We start from the raw sequence: 14,384 nt of genomic DNA, 5'->3' as shown, positions 1-14,384 counted from the left end.
TACTAATCATTATTTTCGTTATTTTTTTATTTATTCTGAAAAGGACTCGCGAATGAAACAGGATGTTTTGCTTTAACTACAGCCTAGTCAGTGTCATTTCGTAGTCAGTGGCGCAGACGTCGAAGAGGAAATATTTTCCCTGGACATCTCAAAACATTTGCATTTTTGGGGGGGAATGATGCGGGGATCCTGAAATGAGAGTGTGAGATGTTATTGCTTCCGAAAGTGTGGATCATTGCCGCTGGCACGTTGATGACTTCAACTAAAGTGGGTCCGAGGAGAAGCTACTGCTGCATTCATAAACACTTCTTTAGGACTCACAACAACCCCTGAGCTTTGTTTCTGGCTCACCAAAAGTACCCTCAAAATCTCGCCTGTGCCCTTGGGATGATAAAGACCGAAACGAATAAAATCAACATGGAGGACCCCGGCGGAGTTACTAGGCTTCGAGAGGAACACGAAAAGGTAACGATGCCAAAAAGCACCAAAGATGGATATAAAGGGGCGTCGAGTCGAGCCCCAGCTGCTGACCACGCGGTGGACCAGAAGGGAATTTTGGACCGCGATTGGGCCAGCTTTAGTGCTGTTGTGCATTAAATAGACGACTTGGTAAACCAGTGCCACCAGCATGTCACGTCAAACTTGTACCCATGACGTTACGGTTTTCAGAACCTTCCTTCCTTCCTTCCTTCAATAAACTTGAATTTACATGTCACCGTCTCGGTCGTTTTACCACAACAGAAAATGAACAAGATTCAAGTTTTGTTTCAGTAAAACCTGACATGAAGTTTATCAAGTCGATGCAAGGCTGTCAGTTTCACCTTGACGTGTTTACCGTGTGTAAACGAAAGTGAATTACCGTGGTTAGCTAAGTAGCTAGGCCAGCTAACGTGGCGTGCAACAATGTTGCATGCAAACGCCCCCCTGCTCTACTTTAGAAGTCACAACAACACACAGTAAAGGCATATGGAAGTGCAAGCTAGTGGATTTTCCATAAAATGAATTTATACTGATAGCTGTGATACTAGTTTTGACGATAACATGAACAGTTATATTTTCTTACCACTTCCTTAATTTGTTTTTATTGCGTCATACGTAAAATGATCACCTTAAATGACATTGTCACCGCGTGTCATTTGCATTTGAGTATGTGTTTTTTTTTTCATAATGCTCCTGAATGACAATTAAATCGTGAAACGCGTTATGATAGCCTAATATTATACCGACAGGGATTCAGGAGCAAAATGAGTGTCTTTACAGTCATCATGAAGATGTGCATTTGAGTACTGTTGATTGATTATGGGGTGCGTGTGTGCCTGCCTCCCAGTTCTGACGCTTGGTTTTGAATCTCCAGTCTGGAATTTACATTTTCTAAAATTGAGGACTTGTGTGTCCTGAACAATTTCTCAATTCAAAAAGTAACATAAACATCCTTTTATATGGAACAGAAATTTCAACAACAAAAGATCAATGCATTAGTAGTTCTAAACCTCTTCAATCAAACTATAAAGACCTCTCCCTGTTCAAAACGTATCTTTGTGAAAATGCATACCGGTTTTGTGCTGGATTTTAAAGGTGTACATTATGTTGAGGCAGTGAGTGTATTTGTGAAACATTTATTTTTACAACTGTATTCTGGCTCTTGATCCCAGTTGTGGGTCTACTTTCAAAACTCCTCTATATAAAATGGACCAGTAGGCTGTTATGAAGTTTCCAAGTGCATGAATTCTGTTCTACAATATATGTCAACAAGAAAAATAATCAGAAGTGGTTATTTTCTAGCAATACAGTTTAAATTCAACATTTGTACTGTTTTTGCTCATCATATGTTGTGAATTATTGTCCCTTAAATAACAGGTGGTGAAGGACTGCAAACGCCGGATTCAGCATTGGTAAGTATCACAAATATAAGGGTAGTTGCAAGCAATTCTGTGTTGTTGACAAATTGGACATAGAACATATGCAAAGTTGGATCAACAAACACATTGAAAACCCAGATAAAATAAAGTGAAACTTTTGAAACAATTTTCTGCATCAGAAACTTTAATCTAGATGTTGAATGTCAATGAATATGAACCAGTTTGAAGAGGGGAAAAAAACTGAGCAAAGTGAGCCTTGCTTTTTAACTGAATATAGCAGTTTTTTATTGTGCAGTAATGCATCCAAAGTGTTTGGAGGGTTTAAATCAGCCACCAAATCCTGATTAACTCATTCACTGCCAGATATTTTCAGACCCTCTTTTGCCCTAATGTTTGAACACGTTTTAAAAAAATATTAATAAATTCCTGGGATTGAATAGCTGGGCTGTGAAAAGACAAGTAAATTCGTCAATGGCAGTGAATGAGATAACAATTGATAGTGCTGATTGGCAGGCGTGATACTTCTCTTTTTTGGTGCAAGGAACAATCTTTAATGAATAATAAAATCATATATAATACCACCTGTCACACTATGTGTTAATTTAGAGAACATGTTGACCATGTTGATTGTAGGTACCGTATATAATCTATTTACTACACATCTCTTATGTCAGCGCAAAGCAGTTAGCTCATGGAATCCAGGTGTCATTAATAATATCTTGTACACTTGAGATTTTCCATCATGTGAACATACAATAGGGCATGGGTGTTAGTCAAGCAGGGTGAGCTGCAATCTGGTAGTTGAAGTAGAAATACCTGTCGAGTGAACCGCTACTGACTAAGTCTTCACTGTGGTCTAATTTCATTAGTTTAAAAAGTTAAAACATTTGAAATACTTGATACTGTAAGCTGGCAGTGAATATTTCTTCTCCCACATTCCCCAAACATGCACGGTAGGTTAATTGAACACTCTAAAACAGGGGTGTCGAACTCCGGTCCTCGGGGGCCGCCCTCCTGCATGTCTTAGAGGTTTCCGCCTGTAACACACCTGATTCAAACGAATGGGTTTCGGTATCAGGCCCTTGTAGAACTTGCTGACAAGCTGATCATTTGAAACAGGTGTGTTGCAGCAGGGAGAGATGGAAAACAGGCAGGACACCGGCCCTCGAGGACCGGAGTTCGACACCTGTGCTCTAAATTGTCCATAAGTGTGACCCTGACTGTGAATGGTTGTCCTTCTCCAGTTCAGGGTGTGACCCCAATTACCGCTTGAAGACAGCTTTGGGTAGGCTCCAGCACATGTGACTCTGGTGAGGATAGCGGTTCAGAAATTGAATGGTTACAGGGTTACAGTTTTATTTATGTGATATGGAAATGCTGTCATGTTTATTTAGATTGAAAGTGTTTTAGTGAAAAGTGAAATTATTTTTAATACGCATATGAAGTCAATTCTAAATTAGAAGAACAACAATCCCGTTAAATTTGCATGCTTGTTAAATATGAACATTCTATCACAACGGCTGTATAACTGCTTAAGCTTGTGAAAAATGGAGACTTGTAAGAGGGTCTAGCAGTACTTGACTGTTCAAAGGCACTAGTGTTTGAAGTAACTAATTATTGTTCATAATTATTTAAAATATAACGAGAAATAAAATGAACTTTTTTGATTTTGGCAAATTGCTGCAATGACACAGAAAGTGAAAAATGTCAAGGGGTCTGAATACTTTCAGTGCCAACTGTATATATTTCCGGCTGACCCACGTTGTCCTAGTCCATCCCTAGTTTGCGACAGGCAATCGGCATCGAGAATGTCCTTTTCACGTCACAAGCAGGCACCGCACAAACAGACATGCCGCCAAATAAAAAAATATCAAATAAAAACAACAGACGCGCACAGCGTGGTGATTGGTGAAATAAAAACTAAATGGGGCACATGTCACTGCATCCGTGGAACCGAAAGGTATACAACACTGTTTTATTTTTTTGTTTGTTTGGCCGCATGTCATGAGTGGGGCACCTGCGTGTGACATGGTACCCGTTCTCGACGCCGTTTGGCTAACTCGGACCGACCAGGCGGGTCTGAAATACAGACGGGAACTCATGGACGGACTAAAGCGTAAATGAATGCTCAGCTCTGATGATAAATGTCATTATTTTTAGCTCCATACAATTCTGCACAAAACTTCTCTCTTTTCTAACGGTCTTGATAAATAATGACATTTATGAGATACATGCAGACATACATACATACTTTATTTAAGCTGTTAGGAAATTTCAGGCCTTACTTTATTTGTGCCCTCTTACAATTGCTGAAAGCGCCCAAATTCCACAACATGAGCCCATTGAGGTGGACCAGTGGTCGGCAAACATTTGTACTCAAAGGCCATGTTTGATGTTTATAATGGACAGATGGGCTCGGTCATTCGTAGGTGCAAAATGTGTAAATTAATTGCTTTAGCTTAAACTAATTCCATCTCATTTGCTAATTGTTTTATAATTCAATGAAAATAAACGATTATCCAAATGTTTAGTCAAAAACGAATTGTAAATTGTACTTAATTTACTTGAAGTATAACTAATGAACAATTATTGCATCAGAGAAGTGGATAAGTACATTTTAAGTAACACATTTTGGGGGGGGGTGCAAAATAAACGCAAGAAATATTACAATACTCTTAAAGTGGAAATAGTTGATGGGCTGGAATAATTTGGCCAATGGAACATATTTAGCCCACCAGTGAGATAGATAATAGATCAGTCATACCAAAACATTGCCAAATTAAAAAAAAAAAAAAAGAAAAAATCACATACCTATATATAAATTGATTTGTAATTGAAAAATAATAATTATGTAAAATGCCACTGTTAGTACTGACTGTTTGCTTGGCTTGAAGTTTTAGTATGACACTTCTATGCTGTGGTTTATTTACGTGCACATTGCTTGTGACAGCACCTCATGTAGCATAAACACATTGGTGTTCAGTGCTCAGTGTTTTTTCTTTGTTTTGTTTTAGTTTTGCTGTACGGTACTGCGAAAACGTGTTTGTTACATACTAATTCTGATTATAGTGACCTCGTGTGGTCACACGAGTAAGATACAAATGTACTGAAACGTACATGAATTTGTTGTTCTGTTTAACTGTGCTTAAACAATGTGGTTACCTTTTTTTTTTTTTTTTTTTCATTATTATTATTACTAACTTAACTTATTACGTCTTTGACCATGAATCTACAGGGAAAAGGTCTCAGGTGATTACGATGCCCTGAAAGAATGCCTCAAAACTCTTCCGGAAAAGCTGTCTTATGACATCATGGTAAGTTTGGCTCTATAAAAATATAGTTCATTGGATAATGGATGAATGGATGGACGCCAAGTATCCACAGATTCGCACATTTTATGTTAGAGCCTTATTTAAAAAAAAAAAAAAATCTTTTTATTATTATTGTCATCAATTTGGTTAAATGTCTACACACATCCCATAATGACAAAGTGTTTGTTGTTAAGAGTTTTGCTAGTTTATTAAAATGTGAGTGTTATATTCTGTTTAGGAGTAAGGCTGTAACACCACAAAATGTGCAAAAACAAATGCGCTGTGAATACTTTCCGAATGCACTGTGCACCTGGAAGAGGGACACCCTCTAAGTAATGCATTTACGTAAATCTGGCTTTGCTTTTTTGCTTGTCTCATGTCTCCTGACTTGTGCTGTCTTTCCATCACCGTTGTTCTGAACAGGTGCCGTTTGGCCCCATGGCCTTCATGCCCGGGAAGCTGGTGCACTCTAACGAGGTCACCGTGCTGCTTGGTGACAACTGGTTTGCTGAGTGCTCTGCCAAGCAAGCTGAGAAAATTGTTGACCACAGAATGAAGTGTGAGTCTCCTTTTAAGTCTTGTTACGCACACCCTTTAAAACCACGTTGGCACGTTTGTATCTAAAAACTACTCTGTACCCAGCAGAGGGCGTTGTTGCATCAATCACAGTAGCACTTCAGCACCAAAACGCTGAAGGGGAATTATTAGTGGCATTATTTCCCAATCTCTATTTAGCCAATCGCCCATTTCACACAAACACACAAAAGTTACTGAACACCAACAAAGTGAAAGGGTGCTTGTTATATGTGCACTGAATTAATGATGATCTTGTGTGGATACAGAGGTTAATTGTACGTGCGACCATCTATTGAAGGGCATTGAGTTGCTGTGATTGCCACTGTAAATTGCTGCCATAGCGAGATGACTAATGCGTATCCGTAGTAAATAAATACAAATATTAAGATCATTTAAGTGAAATGTAATCATTTCAAATGTCAGACTTGATGATCTTACTGCACACTAATGTACCACGTCACAATGAATGGAAATCACTAAGTATGACTAAAAGTGCCATTATTTTTGACCCGATGTGCAGGGTAACTAATTGGGTGTTAGGATATGCCGACGGACTTTGACGCGCCAATGACAGATAAATTACTGAAGTTGGCGTAACAGTGCTTCATGAATTGATTTTTGAAAGTGTTTGAATGTATAAAAGACATTCACCCCAAAACTCAGTCAGTAGCATCCCACTGTAAAGTTAGAAAACAATAACCGTTGACACCACTTTTACTGAAACAACAGGACACATGAAAAAGTGTCAAGGACCCAGGTCTGTAATTCAACAAGAAATCTGTCGTTTTGGCATGAAGCTACCATTTTTGAAAAATTCCAGGACTCCTACTTTGACGAACTGCCCCTCGGGAATTTTCCCGCAATCAGAAACTGATATCCTTGAAAGAAGGGCTGCTCTAAATGGTTAAGCTTCTTTGCCTTTGTCATACGTGTGTGGATAATGCTGTCAAGGTTTGATGATCATTTTGAGCATTCGTCATGAAGAAGTGAGTGCAAGGGCCCAAGTATTACTTCTTGCAGCTGTATTTTAAATAGATTTTGTATGCGTGTGTGTGCGCGCGCGTGTGTGTGTGTAACACGAGGCTTGTATACTGTATGTATTCGCTGTCATTTCAATTCATACCACAACCTTCTTTGTCTCTGTCCTTTTTTTTGGAGAAGTGAAATAGAGAATAGTAATGTGAGTGGCGTGCATATGACAGTCTTTGATGAGAATATTGTTATAGTGTTTAGTGAAGCAGAAATGTCCTGCCACAGCCCATCTGCAGTCATCTGTACCCCCTTCCCCCCATTTATCCCCAAATCTGCCCCTGCCTGCCCTGCTATTACAGAGTTAAGTGCTGTAATGCAAACACAGCAAGCTGAAATGTGTCAGACAGCGATGGACTTGTCAGGCCTTCTGTGTTTGACCTTTTCTCACTTCCACTTGATGCACACACTGAAGGGGCTCCCCATTGCCATGGAAACAAGGGCTCTCTGCTTGCGTTTTGTTAAAGGGCTTAATTGTTGTGAAGATTTAATGATCCGGAGTGGTATTCGGGCCAGAGGATATTTTGTACTGTTTAGTGTCATAATTTCCCCCCCTCCACTTGCAGAGGATTTTAAGCATTTCAGTCATTCTGTTAAATGTTTAGTTTAATTCTCCTCGCCCCACAGCCATGTTTATATTTAACTTTTCATCAGTCTGCCACCATGAACCAGAATGCTCAAATTAATATTTCTGAACCTTTTGTTGCAGATGTAAAGAATGAACTGTGCGGACTGTCCAAGACAATGACAAACTTTGAAACGAGAGTAGGAATGGTGAAGGACTGGGAAAATATCGTAACTGTACGCTACTTTACATTAAAGTCAACACAGTATAAAAACTTGCCCGAAATGCGACCCACTTACAGACTCTGCTATTGTTTTAGGAAAAAGGAGACTATGTTGACATCAGAGAGGTGATTGGAAAGAATGAAGCCACTGTCACAAAAGGTAGCATTTTTGTTTGCCAGCACATTGATGAATTCCACACAAAATCAAATCACATTGAAATTGAAAGTTATTTTGTAAATACTTTATCCAGGAAAGCGTAGAGTGGCTCACAGGCCAAATTCCAAGCCAAAGCTGGAAACTGTGTTGGATTTGGAAGAGGAAAATGAAGGCAGTGGAGAAGAGGCCCAAGAAAATGGGAGCACAAAGAGTTTCAAAATGACCCAGGAGGAGTTGTGGGCTCGATTGGATGAACTTGAGAAAATCGAGGAACTACAAAATGAGCGGGACAGGTACATTACCACACCTGTTGTTTCACTTCACAAAGGTGTCTTCTTTTCAGGTCAGTCATTACACTTTGTTTCTTTAGCTTGTCTGATAATGCAGACGTTGGCGGTGAGGACACTTCATCATCTTCTTCCTCAGAGGACCAGAATGACACAGACTCCCCCCCTCCAGTGAATGGACTTTTTCTGAAACACCACAATAATGCGCCCCCCAGTGGAGAAGTGAAAGAAGACGACGAGGAGCACTACAATCTGCCGACTATTTATTTCTCCCACACAGTTGAGCCCAAGAAGGTCAGTGTGATAACTGGACCGTTGTTTTGGAAATTTATTCCCAGGCTTTGGGCTAATTCCAAATCCCATTTTGCTTTAGGTGAGGATCAACACAAGTAAAAACACCACTCTAAAGTTCAGCGAACGGAAAGAACTGAAGGAACATTCAAAGAGGAAAAAGAAAAATGGTCACCACAACGGCCACTCTCATCACGAAGTTCACAAAATCCAAACACCTGCAGACATTTACAGGTAGAACCAGCATGCCTGGGATGTGAAACTACATTGAGTGCAATTATTTGGACACATGGAGTTTACCTATATGTTTTTCCCATCAGGTTGTTTGTGGATGTGAAGGATGGGGAGCCCATACCTAAGAAGTCCATTCTGAAGTCACGCAGCCGCGAGAACAGCGTGTGCAGTGACACAAGTGAGAGCAGCGCAGCAGACGTGGACGAGCGGCGGATGATGGGCCGCAGTTTCAGCCATGATGAGAGCACACCGAGCGAAAACAGCGACAGTCTTACCGAGGAGGATAGCTCCAAGGGAATGCCATCGCACCCTGCAGGACACTTTGAGGTAAAGGAGACCTGGTTGTGTTTTTAGCTTATTGATTTGGTGATCCTTAAACCTTGCTGCAGTGCCTTTGTCTCCTTTCCACCAAGTGGTACTACTAGTTAGGCTTGCTGCCACACCGTTTGTAATGCTTCATTCTGGTCAGGCTCTAAGTTACACTTTGCCAGTAGGGGTTTTCAAACTTGTTGGGTCCAGTGACTTCCTATGGGTTAGAGTTTTTTTTCCTTTTTTTCCCCCTCCACAATCCAAATGTCAATTAAACATCACAACCAAATGCACTTGCCCCCAAATACCATAGGAATGAGAAAGTTGCCAATTTTTGAAAACATGGAGTTGTAATGTAATACTTTTTTGCTTTTGTGACACTTCAAGCTATAAAACAAAAAAAGCAAGACTGTAAAAGGGCTTTTAATGGAAAAATAATGTATTTCCAAATAAGTGACTAGGTTCCACTAGCTAGTCTCTAGATAAGGAGTTGACTGTTGATCTTAATTTTATTTATTCATTGTTGACTTCTGACTTACATTTTTTTTCAAGAGTCTCTTTAGTCCCCCAATGGTCAGCATAAATTAGATAACAAGCTAATCTAAAAAAAACCAATGCAATCCATGTTAAAAAAAAACCCAAAACAACCTTAAGTTAAAATTCAGTGTGAGTCAAATTGCTGGGACATTCTTTGATTTTTCACACTTCTGTTTGGCCTGTGGTCTGTGTCTGTGCTGTTGTCGCATGAGTAGCCTACTCAATGTGCTTCATATCCTGTACACATTCCACATTACATGTTTGATAAAGACATTGACACAAATTCACAGATTTTGCCGATATGAGTGTGAAATAGATGTTATGTTTTTTATTTTGATTTTTTAGGAACCCTAGAATAGGAAAGTTCTGATTTTGCGATTGTTTTCAACAGCCAATTTGCTCCTCAATTTTGAGTCACCACCGATTCGTGTACAGCCCTAATGTATATGTATACACGTATGTACAGTCATGTCCATAAATATTTGGACTTTGACACAATTTCCAGCATTTCAGCTCTCTACAACACCACAATGGATTTGAAATGAAACAATCAAGATGTGCTTTAAGTGCAGACTGAGTTTTAATGTCAGACGAATCCTTACCCTCGTCAAGACAAAGCCCTTCACTACAGTTGGCCAGATCAAGATGTAAAGCACACCACCTCGTCAGTGAAGCATGGTGGTGGTAGTGCAATGGCATGGGCATGTATGGCTGCCAGTGGAACTGGAGCTCTTATATTTATTGATGTGAGTGCTAACAAAGGCAACAGAATGAATTCTGAAGTGTTTTGGGCAATATTAGAGCTGGGTGATATGACTGAAAAGTATGTCACGATATAAATATTTACGGTAATATTGGTCGATATTGATAAACGGTATGTATTTTTTTTTTTTTTTTTTTTTTTTTAACTATTGAAAATAAGGACCCAGAGAAAAAAGGCTATAGCTATAGAATGTTCCTGCTGCTCTCAGAATATTGAAAAAGTTATATCACTGAGTGAAATCAACAGGCAGTTTGCAATGTGTCATTTCTGTCTTTGTTGTTCAGGCCTTCTCGGGTACAGTGGTGGAAAAAGACTCGATGCCCTTGGCTGTTCCCTTGCTTACCATCGGTCCTCCGGCGCTGCCAACCATCATGGAGCGGAAAATGGAGGAGTTAGCGCCTGACGTGGAAGCTCCTCAGCGGCCTGCAAAACGGGTGTCCAAGTTCAAAGCTGCCCGGATGCAGCAGAAATGACACGTCTATACAAAGCGTCTTTCACACTTCTTTCACACTTCTTTACACACATGACCCTCTTAACGGATATGGATTCTGTCTATATAAAGGTTAAACAACATTTTAAATGGTGAGTCTATCTTTTCATGCTTGTCATTAGGTTCTGGTTTTGCTATTGATTGTTTTGTAGGACTGTAAGCTTCGCCTCTTAGGCCCACGTATTACAAATCATTTGCCAGTTATAGCTTACCTTTCTCCTGATCTCGACCTGCGTAATGAATGTACGTATACCTTTGGTTTATGGCTAGCTTTATGTTGAGGCAGAAAAGATTTATGGAAAAGGAAAATAAATGATTTTGCTGACAAGTCATGTTCCCTATTTTTGCCTTAAAGATTTTATATTTCAGTTCACCTGATTGGATTCTTGCTTGGGTTGCAGACGGTTCGTCGTGATTTGTTAGGAACCAAAATGTTATGCTGCATAGTAATAGCATGTCAGGGTTGCAGGGTTAATTCTGAATGTAAACCGTTGATGTTTAAACTGATATTGCCACACAGAGGGACCTACAAAGAACATTGCCATTATTTATTTTCTCATTCCTGCGCTACTCTGAAATACTGTAAATCAGCAGCCAAACTCTACATGGAAAAATGTTACCTAAAAGCTAGTGTTTATTTGAGAATAAATGTTATCAAGAAGCAGTGTCAACAGTGCACAATTTTAAAGTGAAAGGTGCATCTTTTTTTCATGTCCAATTTAAGGTGTAAGGGACATGAAAAAAAAAAAAAGTTACCCTAAAAATTTTTTAAGCAGGAGTACAACTACAAATAATGTGATTCCAATGATTACTTTGGTAAAAATGTAATGGAAAATTGCCTAAAAAAGATGCAGCAAACTCCGCCCGCTGGCCATTTGATCCAGTGCGTGCGTGAGGTCACTGGCCCAACCGCGTCACCGTCAGACTCTGAAAATGGCAATGACAAGCTGTCGGTAAGTATAGGTCGCTCGTTTTTATTGTTCAACCGAAAACCGAAATGAATCAGAAGAAAAACCATGACGAGCATACTTCACAGCCGGCAAGTCAGACGGGGCTCGATTACGTCATATCCGCCTCTACGATTTCACCCAGTCTGGAAGATTTTCAATGCGTAATGCTAAATCAAGGAAATACTCTGTTAATGTTGATCAATTCAAGATTTGTTCATTGCGACATGGATATTTTATTGTTTAATACAGCATAAAAATCAGTAAAACTTGTGTCCCATACACGTTTAAGTGTAGTTTACAATTGTCTACCTAAAACAAACCGGTGAAAGTGACTCCAGATTTGAGGCTCATATGACTAGGAAAAGCAAAGACACATGATCTCTTGTTATTGTAGTTATTTCTAAGATTTAAATTTCACAATTCCAAATTGATGTAATCCACATTGTTGGTTAATCCTTTTAAGTTGAATGTTTCAACTTTGTAACTAGCTGGTATTTGCTATTACGCATGCAATGACACTTCCGTACGTCTTCAACATCTTTTAATGATTTTGAGGTGGATATTTCCTCAGACATGACCAGATATTAGTGTGGACTCAATTTGCATTGTTTTCGGACATGCATTTGAACTCACACACAAACCACCAAACTTCATTTTATCCCAAGCTGCTTTGATTAAATCCGTAGCTTGTGAGCTTGAAAGGCTATATCATTGCCCTTTTTAGTTTAACGGTGGGACTGCAGGTCTCTGATAAGAAGCTTTTAAACAGATCCTGGGGTGACTCGGCCCTTATTTTCCTTCGTTTGGATTAATTCACCAATATGAAAATCCAGGTAGCATGAGACAGATTAGGCAATGCTTACATGCTAACGTTGTGCTGGTGAGACACAGATCAACGGTCTTAATGTAGGTTAATCTTCGAAGGTGTATGCTCGAACAGAGCAGAACTACTTTTCAAAGAAAATGAGCACATAAACTGGGATGAAACGCATAAAATCTACATTTCAGGGATTAGGGGGGGGATTTTAAATTTTGCGTGATTATGTATTCAAACAGGTATTGTTATCCAGACAGGTGCTTGGGCCTCAGAGGGGGATTCAAACCTGCAAATGTCAAGTCATCGAAGAGCAGCCGAGTCTTTCGCTTATTTTAGCTTGTGATACCATCTTGTGATACCAAATAGTATTTAACTTTAAAGTGTTACATAACTCCAGCACTTACAGCTTGTATAGGAATAGTTGCATTTTCTGCCGCTAATGACCCTCAGGCCGAAGAGGGGGAACGTGCTCAGGTGATCCATTGTTCTATGATTCGGGGTGATTCACATCTTTTCAACAATCCACACTGAAAATAATGCAACTTTTTAACCTATTCTATATGTTTGCTTGAGCTATTCTGATAAATAATCAGCGATAGGTAGAATAGCCAAAATTTGTACCCAAGAAGTTTACTTTGAATCTGACTCAAGTAAACGTAAAAAGTAGTCTTCTAAATAATTTCTTGAATAAGTATTCAGCGAAAAAAACGAAGACTAACTTCTGATTGTTTTTTAATAGCATGTGACTACCAAATAGACAAAGATATACAAACCCCAATTCAGTGAAGAATCCCAGAGAAGTAAGTACATTGTGTAAAACATAAAAACAGAATTAAATTCAGAGAATCTGGAGAAATCTCTGCACGTAAACATTGAAAGCCGGTCAGTAGAAATGAACTGAGATGTATTGAGAGGTGCTTCTAAATTTTTGAAGTCATCCATGTAGCTAAGTGGCTAACCAAAATATTAGAAACATTTATCAGTGTTATACAATAAAGTTACACACCACTGCCTTCCAAGCACAATAATAAGCATTGTTGAACTCATAGATCTCTGACCATGGCATATTTTCTATTTATTTTTTATGCATCTCTTGTCTATTGATGGTCTATTGTTCACTTTACCTAATTTTGTGTGCAGTTTGCTGTCTCACTTCATCACTCATTGGGGTCACAAAATGATTCAGTGCAAAAATTCAATTTATGCCTGTAAATCTTGTTTTGGTGTAAAACTTTTTTATGTGGTATGGTCAATGCTTTAATTTAGATTATAATTGCCAGCTCGCTCTCCAAAGGCAAACATTTACATATAATTAAAGCACTTTTCTGACCATCTTTCAAAAGTAAGCATTGTCATCATAAAGAAATGTGTGTCCAGTCAACAGAGGTGGCAAGTATAGTTCAAATACTTTAGTTAAAAAAAAAGATTCTTATAAAAGCTTAACTACTGATTCAACTCCTTTACTTAAATAAAAGTTAAAAAGTACAGATTTTGAGAGGTACTTAAGAACCAGATTAAAAATAAAATAGTAAGTAGTAAAATAGTAAAATAAAACCATTGTCAATTGTATAAAACAGCGGTTCTCATAACTTGTCAAAATGGAAAAAAAAACCCATCTCTGTACACATTAGTTTCCCTGTTTTAAGAACTCACATAGTGGTTGTACTAAAAAAAAAAAAAATAGTCGCTAGAGTTGGCGTTGGTTCAACTTTTATGCTTTCAAAACAATACATTCCCAACAACATAATTGGCCCTATTTTCACGTGTAGAGCAAAGCGTAGTCTAACTGTGAGCATAGCTGGAGTTGTCTTTTGGTATTTCCCTAAACTTTGCACGCAGAAAATTGTGACTAAGCGGGTGTTTGCGCCGGTGTGGGACGGAATAGGTGGGTTATGTCAGGGTGGGCATCTGGTGTAATATGCCAAACAAATCATGCAAGGGACTTGCTGTGACAACACTGATGGAACAAGCCAAAAGTTGCATCAA

At 39.0% G+C, this 14,384-nt stretch overlaps 1 protein-coding gene across 1 annotated transcript; it reads left to right on the top strand.

Annotated features, from left to right (window-relative positions):
* The first annotated feature begins 76 nt into the window (after positions 1-76).
* uri1 (URI1 prefoldin like chaperone) lies at positions 77-10,959 on the top strand. Its single transcript, XM_086029281.1, has 11 exons — positions 77-465; positions 1,858-1,892; positions 5,095-5,173; positions 5,594-5,729; positions 7,485-7,576; positions 7,660-7,723; positions 7,815-8,013; positions 8,091-8,301; positions 8,381-8,532; positions 8,619-8,859; positions 10,426-10,959. Exons 1-11 carry the CDS (start codon positions 388-390, stop codon positions 10,612-10,614), a joined length of 1,476 nt encoding a protein of 491 aa, XP_085885407.1. The 5' UTR covers positions 77-387; the 3' UTR covers positions 10,615-10,959.
* The last annotated feature ends 3,425 nt before the right edge of the window (positions 10,960-14,384 follow it).

Source organism: Filicampus tigris, chromosome 4 (assembly GCF_054856515.1).
Source record: "Filicampus tigris isolate MCC_2025a chromosome 4, RoL_Ftig_1.0, whole genome shotgun sequence".
Taxonomy (NCBI): Eukaryota; Metazoa; Chordata; class Actinopteri; order Syngnathiformes; family Syngnathidae; genus Filicampus; species Filicampus tigris.
The sequence above is the reverse complement of the archived record's forward strand: the minus strand, read 5'-3'. Positions and strand labels throughout refer to the sequence as shown.

Bases quoted from the DNA above. Each gene is read 5' to 3' on its own strand.
- uri1 (XM_086029281.1), top strand. From the start codon at position 388: ATGATAAAGACCGAAACGAATAAAATCAACATGGAGGACCCCGGCGGA. The intron at 5,174-5,593 runs GTAAGTTTGGCT...TGTTCTGAACAG, and splicing joins AGCTGTCTTATGACATCATG to GTGCCGTTTGGCCCCATGGC. The intron at 8,302-8,380 runs GTCAGTGTGATA...ATTTTGCTTTAG, and splicing joins ACACAGTTGAGCCCAAGAAG to GTGAGGATCAACACAAGTAA.